The 17,719-nt window shown below is 66.8% G+C and overlaps 1 protein-coding gene across 3 annotated transcripts; it reads right to left on the reverse strand.

The window, feature by feature from the left end:
• Positions 1–4,208: 4,208 nt before the first annotated feature.
• On the reverse strand, positions 4,209–11,737 carry TNNT3 (troponin T3, fast skeletal type). Of its 3 annotated transcripts, none has more exons than XM_056131881.1 (10): positions 11,723–11,737; positions 10,807–10,825; positions 8,243–8,288; positions 7,404–7,520; positions 7,245–7,322; positions 7,021–7,134; positions 6,413–6,522; positions 6,228–6,318; positions 5,505–5,545; positions 4,209–4,430 (listed from the first exon to the last, which is right to left on the reverse strand). In XM_056131881.1, the coding sequence occupies exons 4-10, from the start codon at positions 7,485–7,487 to the stop codon at positions 4,376–4,378; spliced, it is 573 nt and encodes a 190-aa protein (XP_055987856.1). In that variant the 5' UTR covers positions 7,488–7,520; positions 8,243–8,288; positions 10,807–10,825; positions 11,723–11,737; the 3' UTR covers positions 4,209–4,375. The 3 variants fall into 3 exon arrangements, with proteins under 3 accessions (XP_055987856.1, XP_055987857.1, XP_055987854.1); XM_056131882.1 differs by lacking the exon at positions 5,505–5,545 and adding an exon at positions 5,856–5,896; XM_056131879.1 differs by lacking the exon at positions 5,505–5,545.
• Positions 11,738–17,719: the final 5,982 nt, after the last annotated feature.

The following is a 17,719-nucleotide window of genomic DNA, read 5'->3' on the forward strand; positions in this document are numbered from 1 at the left end:
CCGAAATCTGCTCTCCATTTCACACTCCCCCGCCGCCCGCCCGGCTATTTTTCAGCCTCGTGAATTGCGGATTCATCTTGCCGACGCCTCCCCACCCGGGACCACCCCGCCCCCGCAAATAAATCCTATCCGAATGTGGGTTGAAGCCTGGGCCAAGCTACACATGAGTCTGGGGGAGCTCGCGCTGGCCCGCCTTCCGGCCGGGACAGGACGCGTGTTTTTCAGCCTTCCCGGCCTGGGGGGCTCTCGGCCCCCGCTCCCTGCAGGCCCCGCGGCTCTGCGTGCCGGCCGAGCTGCCTTCCCCTTTGTTCGAGCTGGAGCCGTGTGCTCTGTGTTTTTTTCAAACCCCACTTTATCTTCGCCCTGCTAGTTGCTAGCAAATAAGCCCAAATATTGATGTGAAATACGTCTTTGCATCTGGCCGCCTTCCTGAGCCCGCGCTCTCGCGGGTTCCCAGGGGCCCGCAGGAATGCACAGCCCCGCTCCGCTTTCCAGAACTTCTCCCTGTCATTTCCGACGCGTCCCCTGGCATTGTCCTCGGCTTCCAGAGGGGCGATGGGAAAACCAGGCATCCTGGAGGGGGCACGGGACGGGAGCGGAAGCGTGCGTCGACGGCGCGGCCTTGCTGCCGCCCCATCTGTCTCAGGACGGACAGACCCCTGACCTCTGACACCCCACTTCAGGCCCGCGTCATGAGCTCGGGAACACACCCCAGAAGGCAGGAAAAGTGGGAAGGGCGCCGGCCCCCGGTGCCGGCCCGCTGGGGCCCACGGCCGGGCTGTTTGCGCACATGCACTGCCCCCACTTCCTGCCGGGGGAGCGTGGCCACCGTGGGGCCGCCGGCCGCCCGATGGCCCTTCCAGGTGCCGTTCCCAGCCGCGTTTCCTGGCGCCCCCGACCCTCTTTCCTGCCCCGCCCGGAGGGCCCATCAGCGTGCGGGGGGTGGGGGTCGGCCGACCTGTCCCCCTGCCATCTCCTGCGGCCCCTCTGCTCCCCCGGCCTTTCCTTCCTCTGGGGGGGGGCGCTGAGGTCATCTGCCCGCCTGGACAGACGGGCCAGCGTCCCTCTGTCGCCGGCACAGGCAGGGCCTGGTTCCGACCTGGGGCAGGCGGGGGTGGGGGGGGAACCAGCTGCGAGCCCCCTCCTGGCTAGCGGGCCCTAGGGCAGGGGACTGGGAGGGGGGGCTTCCCAGCCAGGCTTTGCCCCCTGCTCCACGGCCTCTGGGAGCCCCCGGGGCGCCTGCCCCACCCCACCCCCACGGCAGCTGTGCTCTCAGCAGCTCTGCTGGGGCCCCCCATGCGCCCCAGGACCCAGGACCCGCTTCCTCAGCTCTGGTCGGCTCCCCGTCTCAGACCTCCTGCGTGTGGCCCACAGACACGTCCCCACTCACACGACTCCTGGCCTCGGGGGCTCTAGCCACACTCGCCTGGCTCTTGAGGTCGGTGTGTATGTGAGCACGCTCTGCACGGGCACATGCAGACACACAGGGGCACACACACAGCACAGACACGCACAGCACAGGCACACACAGACATGCAGACATAGGCACACTCAGCACACACAGGCACACTCAGCACACACAGGCACACACGCACAAGCACACACAGCACAGGCACATGCAGGCACACACACAGGCACACACACAAGCACACACAAGCACACACAGCACAGGCACACAGGAACACACAGCACACACAGGCACACACGCGCAAGTACACACAGCACAGGCACACGCAGGCACACACACAGGCACACACACAAGCACACACACAAGCACACACAAGCACACACAGCACAGGCACACAGGAACACACAGCACACACAGGCACACACAGCACACACAGGCACACACGCACAAGCACACACAGCACAGGCACACACAGGCACACACAGGCACACACAAGCACACACAAGCACACACAGCACAGGCACACAGGCACACACAGCACACACAGGCACACACGCACAAGCACACACAGCACAGGTACACACAGGCACACGCAAGCACACACACAGGCACACACACAAGCACACACAGCACAGGCACACAGGCACACACAGCACACACAGGCACACACACACAAGCACACACAGCACAGCAGACACAGGCACACACACAGGCACACACACAAGCACACACAAGCACACACAGCACAGGCACACAGGCATACACAAGCACACACAGTTCAGGCACACACACGCACACACGCACACACACAGCACAGGCACACAGGCACGCACAGCACACACAGGCACACATACTCGCACACACAGGCACACACACAAGCACACACAGGCACACACAAGCACACACAGTACAGGCACACAGGCACACACAGAGCACATACACATGCACACACACGCACAAAAACATGCACACAGGCATACACAACACAGGCAGACACATACACACACAAGCACACACAAACACACATATATGCACAGCACAGGAACACACAGGCACACACACAACACAGGCACACACACGCGTAGACACACGGACACACACACACATGCACACACATGCATGGCACAGGCACGCACACAAGTATGCACACACACACACACAAGCACACACTCATGGCACAGGCACACAGGCATACACAAGCACACACAGTTCAGGCACACACACGCACACACGCACACACACAGCACAGGCACACAGGCACACACACGCACACACGCACACACACAGCACAGGCACACAGGCACGCACAGCACACACAGGCACACACACTTGCACACACAGGCACACACACAAGCACACACAGGCACACACAAGCACACACAGTACAGGCACACAGGCACACACAGAGCACATACACATGCACACACACGCACAAAAACATGCACACACAGGCATACACAACACAGGCAGACACATACACACACAAGCACACACAAACACACATATATGCACAGCACAGGAACACACAGGCACACACACAATACAGGCACACACACGCGTAGACACACGGACACACACACACATGCACACACATGCATGGCACAGGCACGCACACAAGTACGCACACACACACACACAAGCACACACTCATGGCACAGGCACACACACAAGCACGCAAAGGCGCGCACACATGGTACGCACATGCCTCACACACGCACATGTGGCTGCACGGCGACCCTGAGCTCAGAGCCCGTGGACACGCAGGCCTCCTTGGGCCTCTGGAGGGAGTCGCAGCTGGGCATGAGCGGGGCCTTGCGGGCCGGTGTGCTGCCCGCCCCCCCCAGGGTCCCGCAGGTGTGAGCACGCAGGGCCGCCCGCACGGCCCCTGCACGGCGTCTCTCGGTGGAGGGGGCGCCGCGGCAGGCAGGGCCTCTCCTCCAGCCCATCTGCGGCGGCTGTCACTCGCCCCCCTTCATCCCCGCCTGACTGATGTACGAGCACCCCCTCCTGACGCACGCCAGATGCTGGATTATTTTATTATCCTTTGCTGAACGAGTTTATGCCTCGGTGGCTGTTCTCCATTAAGTCTGTGTTCGGAGTGTTATTATCTCTTTTCTTCCCCTTATTATTTCCATGCTTCTCTTTTTCTTGGGGTTAGTTTTTTGTTCCTTTTCTAATCTCTGGAATTGGACGTGGAATGGACTCGGCCCAGGGCTGCCTTTCTGAGGGAACCCGGGGCCTCCTTCCCCAGCAGGAGCCTCTGGGACCCCAGTTTTTCCGACAGCACCCCGTCCCGTGGCCCCCGGGGCCCCCGACTTGCTCCAAAGCTCGTCACTGCCCTCCAGCCGTGGGCCTGGTCTTCTTGCACTGCTGGGGGGGCTGGAGAGACTCCCCCGCCCAGCGTCCTGGGGCTCACGTCTGACTGTCCATCGGAGGGTTTGGGGCTCTGCTCCCATCTGCAGGAACTATGATGTGGGGGTGCCCCGGGGGTCTGCAGATGGTAGGGGGTGCTCGCCGCAGCACAGACTGGCTCCTGCTCTGATTCCGTGCGGTGGGGGTCCGGGGGGAGCACAAGATTCCTGGGGGTGTTTGTAAAGCCCCACCCGGGTCCACCCCAGGAACACAGCCAGGTGCTGGGTGCTCAGGATGGCCGGTCTCTTGTTCTCAGAGTGACGGAACAGCCGCTCCCGGCTCAGAGGCACCGCGTGGCCCCCAGACCCTCAGTCCTGCCGCGCTTTGATCTCCCGGACCCCTTCCTTTGGGGGGTCTGCACCCCCATCGATGAGTGAGTGCACACGGGTGGAAGGGGGTCTGACAGCTTTATTCATGGACCCCAGGGGATGGGGCAGTGAGGACAGAGACGACGGGGTGCTGGGGGCTCGTGCTGGACCCTCCGGGCCTGGGGGCAGGACGTCACTGTGTGGACCCCGGGCCTGGCTCTCTGCCTCAGGGGCTGCTCCGGTGCCCTCACTTCCAGCGCCCGCCGACCTTGCCCTTGGCGGTGGCCCCGGCCTTCTTGCTGCTGCAAGTGGGAAGCAGACGGGTGGCCGTGAGGGGCCGCAGCCTGGCCACCGCGCCTCTCTGCCGACAGCGCCACCATCCGGCTGCCGTCGGGCTGAGGGCCGCGGCCCCCCGCAGCCCCCAGCGCACACTCCAGCACAAGCAGCAGCCACTCACCTGGGCCGGCCCGCCTGCACCCGGTCAGCTCACTGGACCTCCCAGCCCAGCTGCACCGGCTCACCTGCACTCGACTCACCTGTGCTCAGTCAGCTCCCCTGCACTGGCTCACCTGTATCTCCCGGCTTACCTGTACCGACACGCCTGAATCTCCCGGGCTCGCCTGTACTCACCAGCTCGCCTGTAACTCCTGAGCTCGCCTGTACTCTAGGCTTCCCTGTACCTCCCGGCTCGCCCGTGCCTCCTGGGCACGCCTGTGTGTCTTGGCTTGCCTGTGTGTCTTGGCTTGCCTGTATCTCCTGGTTCGACTGTACTCCCGCTTGCCTGTAAGTTCCAGGGTACCTGTACTCCAGGCTCGCCTGTACCTCCTGGCTTGCCTGTACTCCCAACTTGCCTGTACACATCCAGGGCTCCCCTTTACTCCCAGTCTGCCTGTATCTCCTGGCTCGCCTGTACTCGCCGGCTGTTCTGTGTGTCCCAGCGTGCCTGTATCTCCTGGTTCGATTGTACCTCCTGGCTCGCCTGTACTCCCATCTCGCCTGTATCTCCTGACTCGCCTGTACATCCAGGGCTCCCCTGTACTCCCGGCTCGCCTGTACTCGCCGGCTCGTCTGTATGTCCCAGCTCGCCTGTATCTCCTGGTTCGGTTGTACCTCCCAGCTCGCCTGTACTCCCGGCTCACCATTCCCGGCTGGGTGAGGCTCCGGGGGGTTAGTGAGTTAGTGAGAAGTGCTCAGCGAGCAGACAGCCTCCGCTCCCTGCCCGCCCAGAGCCCGTCATCAGCCCTCGTCCCGTCACTCCTGCCCCACCCCGTGGGCATGGACTCAGCGGCTCAGTCTGCGGGGGACAGGCACCCACAGACGGGGCCTCCCTCTGGGCGGGCAGGTTAGTCTTGTCAGGGCCGCGCGGGGCTACTCACTGCTTCTGGGCCTGGTCAATGCGGCTCCGGAGGTTGGTGATCTGCAAACAACACGGAGGCTCACCCAGGGCCCCGCGACGCCCTTCCCGTGGCCAGGCCGGGCGGGCTCGGGCTCACCTCTGACCCCACGGGGCCTGTCTGTGGAGCCCCGGCCTGTGACTCAGCAGCTCAGAAATGCCACTTACCTGCCAGGGGTCAGGCCGCTCGGCCAAGCCCCACACGGCCCGAAGGCCCAGCCCTACTGGCCCGCAGGGGCACTGCCCAGGCTGCCAGCATGACCAGGGGCTCGCATGCCAGTGCCCGAGCACCACACACACGAGTCTGCCCCAGGCGGGCGGGCCTGCTACTCACAACTTGGCCAGCATCTCCACCCTGGCCCGGACAGTCATGATCTGGAAGGACCAAGACAGGGAGGCTGGCGCCTGGGAGGGTCTGGCCCGGGGGCGGCGGCGGGCGCAGGGTGGCCTGCCAGGGGCCCTCCAGGTGCAGGGAGGGGGATGGCTCTGGCCTGCGGCCTGCCCGGGGCCCGCCCGTGGACAGCTCAGGTGAGCGTGGCTGGCCCGCCGCTGTGCAACACAGCTTGGGGGGAGACGTCTCAGAGAGCCGGTGCCCCGTAGGGCCACTGCTGGGGGCCCCTGTCGCCCTGGGTGGCCCTCGCGGCCACTCCAGGCAGGAGGGACCCTGCAGGAGGGTCCGGCCCCACCCCAGCTGGGCCGCACTCACGTCGTATTTCTGCCGTTTCAGCTTCTCTCCAAACTCGTACTTGTCCAACTCGAGCTGGTACAGCGTGTCCCAGAGCTCCTTGGCCTTGTCCCTGGGGGCGCGACAACGTGGAGGGTTGGCGGGCAGGCCGGGCGGGCACCCACCGGCAGGCTCTGCAAGGGGGGGGGATGGCAGACGCCCCTCACCGGAGCTTGTCGTCACCGAGGTGGTCAATGTTGAGCGGCTTCCGCCTCTCCGCCAGGATCTTCTTCTTCATCTCGCGGGCGGTCTGCTTCTTGCCTCTCTTCTGGTCAGCCTGGACACACAGGAGGGGGCGTGTCTCGGGGCGGGGCCTCTGGAGGGCGGGGCCTACAGAGGGCGGGGCCTCTGTGCGGGCGGGTCTTGGTCTCAGGGCGTGGTCTCAGGCGCCTCTGCGGGGCGTGACTGCTCTGGGGCGGGGCCTCTGGAGGGCGGGGCCTACAGAGGGCGGGGCCTCTGTGCAGGCGGGTCTTGGTCTCAGGGCGTGGTCTCAGGCGCCTCTGCCGGGCGTGACTGCTTTGGGGCGGGGCCTCTGGAGGGCGGGGCCTCTGTTGGGGCGGGGCCTCTGTGCGGGCGGGTCTTGTTCTCAGGGCGTGGCCTCTGCCAGGGCGTGTCTCAGGGCGGGGCCCTGTGGGGTGGGCGGGGCTGCCTTGGGGCGGGGCCTCCTGCTGCAGGGCGGGGCCTCTGCGGGGCGGGGCTTGGCCTCAGGGCGTGGCCTCCGCAGGGGCCCGTCTCGGGGCGGGGCCTCCAGGGCGGGGCGGGGCCGGGCCCTCACCTTGGCCAGGTAGCTGCTGTAGTTGGCGCCCATGGAGGACAGGGCCTTCTTCTTCTTCATGTCATCTTCGGCCCTCCGCTTGGCGTCCTCCTCCTCTCTTCTGGCCTTCTCCTCCTGCAGGGACCCCAGGCGAAGGTCTTAGTGCCGGACGCGGCTGCGTGCTGTCCAGCGGGGGCCAGGCCAGGGGCCAGCGCCGGGTGGGCACCCACGCGCGCGACACTCACCGCCAGGCGGTTCTGGCGCTCCCGCTCCTTCTCGGCGCGAATGCGCTGCTGCTCCGCCCGCTCGGCGCGGCGCTTCTCCTGCGGCCAGAGGGCAGCTCAGCGGCCTGGGCACCCCGGCCCCCCAGCGCCCAGCGGGTTCTGCGCCAGGCCCCCACTCACAATGCGTTCCTTGAGGGCAATCAGCTCCTCTTCTTCCTTCTTGCGCGCCTCGAAGTGGCTGTCGATAAGCGCCTGCAGCTCCATGAGGTCTTTGTTCTGCCGTTTCTTCTGGATGTCCTGTGGGTGGGGCGTCGTGCCCATCAGCCCTGCTTGCCAAGGGACCCTCACCCCCCCTTCGGGGCCCAGGCCGCCTGCAACCGGGCTGGAATGGGTGGGCGGCTGCGTAGATGGGTGGGTGGGTGGGTGGACGGATGAAAGGAGGGGTAGGTGGATGGGTGGGTGAGTGGACGGATGGCTGCATGGATGGGTAGATGGGTGGGTGAGTGAGTAGATGGGTGGGTGGGTGGGTGGGTGGGTGGGTGGACGGATGGGTAGATGGATGGACAGATGGGTGGGTGGATGGATGGATGGATGGATGGATGGATGGATGGATGGATGGACAGATGGGTGGGTGGATGGATGGATGGATGGACAGATGGGTGGGTGGATGGGTGGGTGGGTGGATGGATGGACAGATGGGTGGGTGGATGGGTGGGTGTGTAGGTGAGGAGATGGTGGATAGACGGGTGAGTGAATGGACGGTTAGTGGAGGGACCAGAACATGGATGGGTGCATGGCTGATGGAGTGAGGGACGAAAGGAAGGAGAGGGGCGGTGGGAAGTGGACAGGAGCTCAGGGTCTGAAGGCAGGGGCTGGGCCCCCAGGGCTGGCCGACTACTGGAGGGAGAAGTCAGGCCGGAAAGCGCTTAGGCCGGAGACCTCCTCAGGCTTCGCGCGTGGGGGGCCTTGGGGCCGGGGGTGGGGACGGACCCTTGGTGATGGGGTCCCAGAAAACATACATCAAAGTCGACTTTCTCCCCTTCCGGGATCTTAGGAGCAGTGAGTCTGGGGGAGAGAGAGAGTCCGTGAGGGGCCGCAGGCCTGGTGACTGGGGGGCGAATCCCTCCCTGCCTCCTTCCCCGGGCGGCCGGGCGGCCACCTTCCTGGGGAGCCCCGGGAGAAGTCCTCGGCTTCTCGTTGGCCCCCTCTGCTGTGCCAGCCCTGGACACGGCCCTTCCTGCCGCTCAGGACGGTCCCCTGGCCCGGTCTGCAGGAGGGTGGCCGCCGGCCCCTGCCCCGGCTTTGTTCCTCGGCCCCCCAACCTTTCTTGCGAGAGCCCAGAGGAAGGAGGGGAGGGGTGTGCGGAGCGCAGGGAGGAAGGAGCAGGCCCCCAGGCCCACATCCCGCTGTGGCCCGCGGCCCTGCCCCTCCCCCCGCATTCCAGATGGAGCGAAGAGTTAAAACAACAAGAGCCATTTTTTACAACCGGCCCTGGAAGGAAGGGAAGCTGGATTATCCATCAAAACGCGGGCGGGAAAGGGTTCCAGCTCCAAAGCCCCAGAAGGTCCCGCGGAGGGAAGACAGCCAGATGATTCCAGGCAAATGAAAAACTTATGTATGTGCAGGGGGAAAAAAGCAAGGCAGGAGCGGGAGGGGGGACCCTCCCGGCTAGAAAAACAGTTTCAGCAAATACTGAGCCTTTATCCCCAGGCAGCGAGGTGTTAAGAAGCATTGAGCCCCTGGCCACTCGGGCAGAGGGGCACCAACCGCCAGCTCCCCAGAAGGGCACAGGCCGTTAGCCGTGGGGGGACTCGCCCGGCTGCGTGCAGGGAGAGGGGCCCGGGCACGCGGCCCAGGGCAATAACGGGGCAGCGGTGCCCAGCCGGCGTGTTTACCATGGGCAAACGGCAGAATGCGGCCCATTGGGTGGGCAGGGGAGGAAACTTGGCCAGGCCGGCCGATGGAATATTATGTGGCCATTCAAAATATTTAAGGAGCCGCCGTCCAAGCCCGCGGACAGAGCCGGCTTGTCAGGGCGCGGCTGGGGCTGGGGGCGCCGGGCCCTTCGGGAACACCCCACACTGGCCTGTTTTTCCAAGCCGCCCATGGAAACGGGGCAGGAAGAAACGGGCCTTTGATTCCTCTCTGCCCACCGTCTGGCCGCTGCATGGGAGACTCAGAGATGAGCTTTTTTCTGTGTTTGACTTTACGTAGTTTCCAAATTTTCTTTCATGAGGTGTTTTATTTTCATAATGAAAACACAAACATTTGTTTAAAACTAGAAAATTTCTGGGGATCCGGCAGCTCTGTTTAAAATTGCTGAAAACCCCAGTGTGGCGGGGAGGCAGGGAGGAATGTGGGCCCGCGGGGGGCCCTTCCCCTCCCCGCTGCGGGCGGCCGCCCCGGGTGCCCCATCCCGGAGCCAGCCGGAGCCATGAATCACGGGGAGGTGGGGCCCAGCGCCGCCCGCGCCCGGGCTCCGGACGGGCGGGCGGGAGACCCTGCTGCCGGGGGTCCGCGCCCGAGCGACCCCAGCCCCGGAAACCAGGTCCCTTCCAGAGCGGCCACGTCCCCCCCAGAGAGACCCCCGCCCGGCCCTCACCCCTGCCACAGCCCCCCGGGGCACCCCTAGCTGGGCCAGGCCCTTCCCTACTCTGCGCGCCTCCCTCAGCTTCCAGAACCTTCTGCCTGGCATACAGGGCAGGGGTCGCCCTGCTGCCTTGGACCCCCCCCAGGCTCCGTCCTCTCGTCTTCCTTGGGGCACCCAACAGCCTGTGCACAGACCCCACAACCCCCAACACACACACACAAACGCACATTCACACACTCACACACACTACCATGCTCACAACACACTCACACTAACTCACACCCACACACTCACACCACACATTCACACGCACACATACTAACGCACATCCACACACTTGCACACTAGCACATTCACACACCAACACTCACGTCCACTCACAACACACACTCGCACTCACATACTGACTCACATCCACACACTCCAACACACTAACACTCACATTCACACACTCACACACACTAACTCACATTCACACTCACACACACTACCACACCCACACACTAACACCCCACTTACACACTAACATCCACACACTCACACACACTAACTCACATCCACACACTCACACCTACTAACTCACACCCACACACTTACACACTACCACATTCACACACCAACACTCACGCCACACACAACACACACTCGCACTCACATCCTAACTCACATTCACACACAGTAACTCACATCCACACACTCCAACACACTATCACTCACTTTCACACACAACACAAACACACACTCGCACACTAACTTACATTCACACCCTCACACGTTCACACACTAACTCTCACATTCACACATTCACATACACACATACTCACACTCCCACCCACACTCACACCACACTCACTCACCCACATTCACACTCACACATCCTTTTACACACTCACACACTCACACTCACACTCACCCATACACCCACGCTCACCCTCACACTCACACATCCTTTCACACGCACACTCACACTCCCTCGCACACGCGGCCACTCACTTGGGTCTCGGCTTCTCCTCTGTCCACGCGGCACCGAGGGGAAGAAGAGGGGAGCGCGGTGAGCGGGGCAGCGCCGGACCCCAGACCCCAGAGCCGCGGCCCCCGCCCTCGCGCACACAGAGGCCCGTCCCCAGGGGCGCAGGGGACCCCCGCCCCGAGCCGGCGGCAGAGCTGCTGCTGCGAAGCGGCGAGACCCTTGGATGACGGGACAGACAGACGCGGACAGACGACGGCGGGCGGGCGGCCGCAGCGAGCCCAGCCCAGGGCCCACGCCTTACCTGCCCCGTCCTCCCCCTCCTCCTCGGCGGAGTCTTCGGGCCCTAAGCGCGCATGCGAGAGAGAAGCCCGCCAGCTGCAGGCCGGGGGGCGAGCAGGGCGGGGGGGGGGGGCTGGGGGGGTTGGGGAGCTGCTGCAGCGGCAGGGCGGGGGGCCGCGCCCGGGAGACCCCGCTGCAGCCAGGCCGGGCGCCCAGTTCCTGGGGTTCTCTGTGGGGGCTGCAGCATGGACAGGGAAGACCCCCCCCCGCCCCGGGGCTGGTGACGGGGACCCTGCTTGGCCAGGCCTCGGCCCCGGCCCACCCTTGCCCCTAGGCACCCACGGGCTGCACCCCGAGGTCTGTCCCGCTGGGGCCCCCGGGCCAGAGGGCAGGCCGGCACCCAGGCGGTGAGCGCCCGCAGGAAAGCACGGCGGGTCGGGGGCCCAGGGACCGACGGGGCACCCGGGCTCTGCCCCTCCATCCCAGGGCGTCTGTGGGGCCAGGCCCGCTCGCGCCAAGCCCGCAAGCCCCAGCCCAGCCTCTGCCCCGCCCGCGCCCTGCCGGGGCCCAGCACTGAGCCCCCACGTCCTGCGGTCCCTCGCCCCCCCACTCATCCCAAAGCGGGGCTGGGGGTGGCAAGCGGGCGGGGAGTGGGCATACCTTCCTGAACTTCCTCTGCAGGGTCGGCACATGGGGAGAGAGGGGGAGGGCGGGGGAGAGAGGCAGCGTGAGCGGGTGTTGCGGGCGCGCGCGCGGGGTGGGGGCAGCGGGCAGTGAGTGGGTTACTGGCCCTGGTTCCAGCTCACACGTGGCCTGAAGTGATGGCGCCTACCTGGTTCATGCACTTCAGGGGGGAGGAGGGTCGCGGAACAAGAGGCCGGAGGTCAGAGGTCAAAGGAGAAAGGAGGGAGGTTAGCGGACCCGTGGCCGAGAGGCCGGCCGAGGGGCCGGGAGCACCAGGACACTGCGCAGCCCCCGTCAAGGGGTGCTTGTGTGTGGCCGCCCCGCACCCTCCACCCCTGGATTTCCTGTGGGCAGCGCCCGTGCAGGACGTGGCCACAAGGCTGGTCCCGGGGGACCCCTGCATGGCGCCCGGAGCACGGGCCCAGAGCACCAGGCTGAGGGGTGCCACTCATGACCCCTGCGCAGGGACCCCCTGGTCGACGGCCCCCCTGGGTCGGCCTCCCGGTCCAGCGTGGCCGTGGTTAGGGGTTAGTGGTTAGCGGAGAAGCCACATGGAGGCTGGGGCTGGCTGGCGCTCACGGTCCCGGCCACCCCGCAGCCAGCCCCGGGCCCACATGGGGACCAGAAGTCGGAGCCCCATACCTTCTTCCTGGACTTCTGCAGCGGACGTGCGGGTGGGCGGCGGAGAGAGAGGACAGGGTTAGTCCTGGGGTCACTGCACAGCCTTAGGGGGCTGCGGGCCGGGGCCTGGCCCTCTCTTACCTTCCTCCTGGGCCTCTTCTACGGGGTGCGAGGGGTGGGGAGGAAGCACAGGCGTTACTCGGGGGGTGCTGGGGTCTGTGTGCAGGCTGGCGGGGAGGGGGGCGCCGCGGGGTCCTGCACTGGGGGCTCCGAACCCTCCTGCCGCCCGCCCCTCCCCCCCGGACCACCATCCCGCTCGGAGCCCCTGTCTCCAGCAGGAAAAAAAGTCTCACTCCTGTTGTTAGGGGAGCCGAGTGTTTTCAAAATATTTTCAGAACCCAGCGCCCAGAAGGCCTCAGGGGGAGCTGCCTCGGGCCGTGCGAGCCAGGGCTTGGGGGGCCCCCAGCGGGGGGCAGCCTGGGAACCGGCTCCCCCCACAGTTCCCACATGCCGGCCCGGCCCACCACCGCCGCCAGGCACGACCTGGGCCTCACACATGGCAGACGGGTGCAGGGGGAGGGTGCAGGTGACGCCCCAAGGCTCCAGCTCGGAAGAGTGGGTGTGGAGTGGAGAAAGAGACAGAGACAGAGGGAGAGACAGAGACGGGGCAGAGAGGTGGGACGAGGGTGGGGGTAGGTTGGCTGAATCCTCCCCCAGCTCTGCACAAGGGGGACGGCGAGGGGAGGGGGGAGGGGGCGTCGTTAGTTCCTGAGGGGGCCTGAGTTCAGGACCCCCGGCCTGCCTGGGGGGGGGGGGGAGTCCAGGCGGGCCAGGGAAAGGGGTTAGCAGCTGGCCGGGCGGCCGAGTTACCTTCCTCCTCGTACTGCTCTGCAATGGAAAGACCGGGACCCCATCAGTCACCCCAGCCAGCCACGTGTTGCCCAGAGCCCTTCGCCAGAGATGGGGACTGGCAGGGGTCTTGAGGGGTGGGCTGCAGGGTGGGGCCTGGAAGGGAGTGAGGGCCCTACCCCACTGGGATTTCATGGGGCCCAGGTGTCAGGGATGTGTCCTTGGAGAAAGAAGGGGTGGGGGTGAGGTCCCTTTCCTGAGGGGTCACCTCCAGCCACGGGAGGGGAGGTGTGGGCTGCAGACCCCGCCCAGGCGAGGCAGGGGAGGAGCTGGCCGTGGGCCCCGCCCAGGCAGGGCAGGGGAGGAGCTGGCCGTGGGCCCCGCCCAGGCGAGGCAGGGGAGGAGCTTGTCATAGGCCCCGCCCAGGCGAGGCAGGGGAGGAGCTGGCCGTGGGCCCCGCCCAGGCAGGGCAGGGGAGGAGCTGGCCGTGGGCCCCGCCCAGGCGAGGCAGGGGAGGAGCTGGCCATAGGCCCCGCCCAGGGGAGGCAGGGGAGGAGCTGGCCATAGGCCCCGCCCAGGCAGGGCAGGGGAGGAGCTTGTCATAGGCCCCGCCCAGGCGAGGCAGGGGAGGAGCTGACCGTGGGCCCCGCCCAGGCAGGGCAGGGGAGGAGCTGACCGTGGGCCCCGCCCAGGCAGGGCAGGGGAGGAGCTGACCGTGGGCCCCGCCCAGGCAGGGCAGGGGAGGAGCTGGCCGTGGGCCCCGCCCAGGCAGGGCAGGGGAGGAGCTGACCGTGGGCCCCGCCCAGGCAGGGCAGGGGAGGAGCTGGCCGTGGGGCCTGCCCAGGCACAGCTCCGGGTAGAGGCGAAGGGTGCCGCACAGCGTTGACACTTACCCTCCTCCACCTGTTCCCTGCGGGGGGGAAGGGGCACTCAGCAGCATGGTCGCCACACCAGGGTCCCGCCCCCGGGGTCCCACGGTACTCACACTTCCTCGTCAGACATGGCGGCGGCTGGGTGCTGTGGAGACAGGGGGCAGGAGCCCTGCTCAGCTGAGCTGACTGGGGGGGTCTCAGGGGACAGGCCTGGAGTCTGGGTGTCGGGTGCCCCTGCCCCACCCCCGGGACCGGCCCCTCCGGGGTCTCTGAGGGGATTCGGTTCTTTCTTGCGTCCCCCCGGCTGCTGCCCCGGCTGTGCTCAGGGGTGCGGGGACCGACCCCGAGGCCCCACATGCTCCGTGTGCCCACAGCCTGGGTGCTGGGGGCCTGCCGGGGCCCGCGTGGCCTTCTGCCGTTCCCGGACCCCGAGAGAGCGAGGAGCCCTTCTCCCGGGGCCGTCCCCTAGTCAGGACCCGGCCCCGGGTGCCCACGTGTGCACTCCGGGGGTCGGGGGCCGCGTGCAAGGGCCTGTACTCGCACGCAGACGGCGGACGTGCCGGGCCCCAGGGCCGCCGCACCCCCTCACACCTGCCGCCCGAGGGGCGTGGCGCCCCACCTCTCCCCAGGGTTATTTTTAAGGGGCAGTGGCAGCTGAGGTTCCAGAAATAGGCACCAAGTCAGCCGAGACTCCTCTGCCCCGAAACCCAAGACGGCGCACGCTGGGGGTGGGGGGCGCGCAGCCTCTTGTCCTTGGAGCCCGCGGGCAGGAGCCGCAGGCTGGGGTGTCAGCTGACGACAGCTGGCCCCGCGACGTCCTGCTTGGTCAGCTTCTTGGGGACGGGGCGGGCCTCCTCTCACCCTGACCCCCCCCCCGCCCTTCACCCCCCGGGGCTCTGCTCCTGGGCCCAAGCTGCTGCCCCAACCCGCACCCCTGTCCCCCCATCCTGTCCCCCCGTGGCAGTGGCCTGGGTGAGGCCGGGAGACGAGAGGCCAAGGAGGAGATGGGGTGTTCTCAGGATGGTCGCCGTGTCCAAGCCCGTGGCCACCTCCCCCCGGCCTGCCCAGGACCCCGGGTCCCTCTGCCGGCCCCCATGGCCCACCCGACCAGGCCGTGTCAGCCCGGCCGGGGCCCGCGTGCTGCGGTGGAGGGGCCCCAGGGGCGCCACAGTCACAACGACCCACCTGCGAGTCCGAGATGCGGGCTGGGCTCCCTGCGGACAGGACGGGTCGTCTCGCCCGCCTGGGCCCCGGGTTATAACCACACCCGCGGGCGCTGCCCATTGGCCACGGGGCCCCTGACCAAGTATAGGAATGCCGGGCGGGTACGGGCACGGCACAGCCCCCCAAGTGTCAGCTTCTATTTTTACCCGGCAGCAGTGCATTCTTGAGGCCGGTGGGGGCCAGGGGGCGGTGGGTGTCCCCGGGATGCAGCTGGGGGTCGTCGTGGGAGGGTCCTGCCCCCTGCTCCCCTCGAGGGGCCCTGTGCTGTTGGCCCTCCTGGGAGACCCCACGTGGGAGGACCTGGGTCCCCGTGTCAGTTCCCGCCTGCCTGTGCCCCCCAGGAGCAGAGCCCACCGTCACGACTGACAGCCCCTGGGGGACCCATGCTCCGGGGGGCCTTCCCAGCACTCGGGTGACCCCGGCTGGCCGAGGGGCTCTGTCCAGGGGCGCCGAGCCCCAAGCAAGGACAGCAGTGACCCCAGAAAGGACCAGAGAGGGGCCACACATGGGCCACCAAAAGGCTGCCTGTCCAGTCTCTGCCCACTGGCCAAGAGCTCAGGGTCGGGACGGCTGTGTGCCAGGCCAGAGAGGGCTCCCCTGCCCCCTCCCTGACGTCCCCACTCTGATACATCCCCGATCCACTTCTGGACCCTCAGAGGGACAGGACGCCCCCCTCCAAGCCCCCGTGGACCGGCTTCTGTGGGTGACAGGCCCCGTGTGGCCAGCACCCACCCGCCGGGTCCCGGGACGCCCTGTGGGTTGGGGTGTGAGGGTGGCGTGCCCAGATGCTGCCACCGGCTTCTGGGCCGCGTGGCCAGGCCCACAGGGGCAGCTGCAGTGGCCCTGCCCAGCCAGCAGAGGCCGGTGCTGCCCGCGGGTGGCCGGCCTGCTACCGCATGCCCGCGTGGGCAGAGCCCGGGAGCTGGGCGCCAGGGCCGGGGTCAGGGCACGCTTGGTTTATTTTGGGCCCCGGCACTCTCCCGACCAGCCGGCCAGGCTGCCGGGCGCAGGACAGCGTGAGCCGAGGCCCGGGGACAGGTGAGCCTCCCTCACCGCCAGCCTGGCCAGGCCTCCGGGGGGTAGGAGAGGGCAGAGACCCCCCGGCACTGGGGGCAGAGTGGAACTGAGGGGAAGTGAGGCTGGGCCCGGCTGCTGCGTGCAGGTACCAGGAGGCCTGGGGCCACGGGGACCCTCCCTCTGGCCACTGGAGCGCCCTTCGCCGGCCTGGCATGGTGGACGGAGTAGGTGCCAGCTTGTGGGCACTGCCAGGCCCCATATAGAACCTGCTGAGTTAGCCGTGGGCACCAGGAGCTGGACGCTCAGCGCTAGGAGCCGGGTGGCGGGGCCCGAGGGGACGGGGGGGGGGCAGGGAGGATGGCAGGGGGGCAGCCGCGCTGTCTCTTAGGACTGGACACCCCGTCTCCTCTGCGCTGCAGTTCTGAGATGGGCCTGGGGGGCAGAGCCCACGTCTCCCCTCTCGCCCAGGGCCGACTCGCAGGCTGAGAGACCAGGGGCTCCCTGCTGGGCCCTCCGGGGAGGGGGCGCGAGAGTGTCGCACCCGCCCCACACGGGCCCACCCACACGCCCGCTCCTGGACCGGCATCCACAGTCTCCTCTGTCCCAGCTGCCCCTGCCTCACTTCCCCACTGCCGGTCCCCAGCCTCTGCCGCTGTGACCCCTTCCTCTCCGTCCAGCTCACACGGCACCGCCCGCCCACCCTCCTGCCCCTGCATGGTCCAGCATCCGTCTACCCGCCCGCCCGCCCTCCCCATCCATCCACCACCCACCCACCCACCTAACCAACCACCCCATTCATCCACCACACACACACACACACACACACAACTACCCCGATCCATCCACGACCACCCATCCACATGTCCACGCACCCATCACCACCCGTCCCCACCCATCTGCCTACCTCTCTGTCCATCCATCCGCCCGCCCACCCACCCAGGTATCGACCCACCTACCCCTCACTGACACATTCACCCGTTCGCCACCTACCCACACAGATCCATCATTCATTCGCCCCCCCGACCCCACCCCCGTTCTTCTCTGCGGCCCTCAGCACTGGCCCTCCCTACTGGACACACTCTGAGGGACCCGTGGGCACTGCAGCTCTCAGGCTGGCCAGGCGGGTGAAGTCGGCACTGCTCACACGTGTCCCGGGCCAGCGGGGAGAGGGCAGGACTGTGTGTGTGTGTGTGTGTGTGTGTGTGTGTGTGTGTGTGTGCAGAGTCAGTGAGCCCAGGGGAAGGGGGGTCAGGCACAGGAACTTTATTCATCCAGGGGGGGTGGGCAGCCCACCAGCGGGTACCCGGGGCCGTCCTGGGTGGCTGGGCACTGGAGGCAGCAGCATTGAGGAGCTTCCGCAGGGACGCCGGCCGTGGCAGGGGCTGGAACA

Source organism: Sorex fumeus, unplaced genomic scaffold (assembly GCF_029834395.1).
Source record: "Sorex fumeus unplaced genomic scaffold, SorFum_2.1 ptg000093l, whole genome shotgun sequence".
Classification (NCBI taxonomy): Eukaryota; Metazoa; Chordata; class Mammalia; order Eulipotyphla; family Soricidae; genus Sorex; species Sorex fumeus.

Excerpts from the sequence above, each read along its gene's own strand:
- TNNT3 (XM_056131879.1), bottom strand. The coding sequence starts at position 7,487 with ATGGAGCTGCAGGCGCTTATCGACAGCCACTTCGAGGCGCGCAAGAAG. Across the intron at positions 7,135-7,244 it reads AGCGCCAGAACCGCCTGGCG|GAGGAGAAGGCCAGAAGAGA; the intron begins GTGAGTGTCGCG and ends GGGTCCCTGCAG. Across the intron at positions 6,523-7,020 it reads ACAGCAGCTACCTGGCCAAG|GCTGACCAGAAGAGAGGCAA; the intron begins GTGAGGGCCCGG and ends CTGTGTGTCCAG.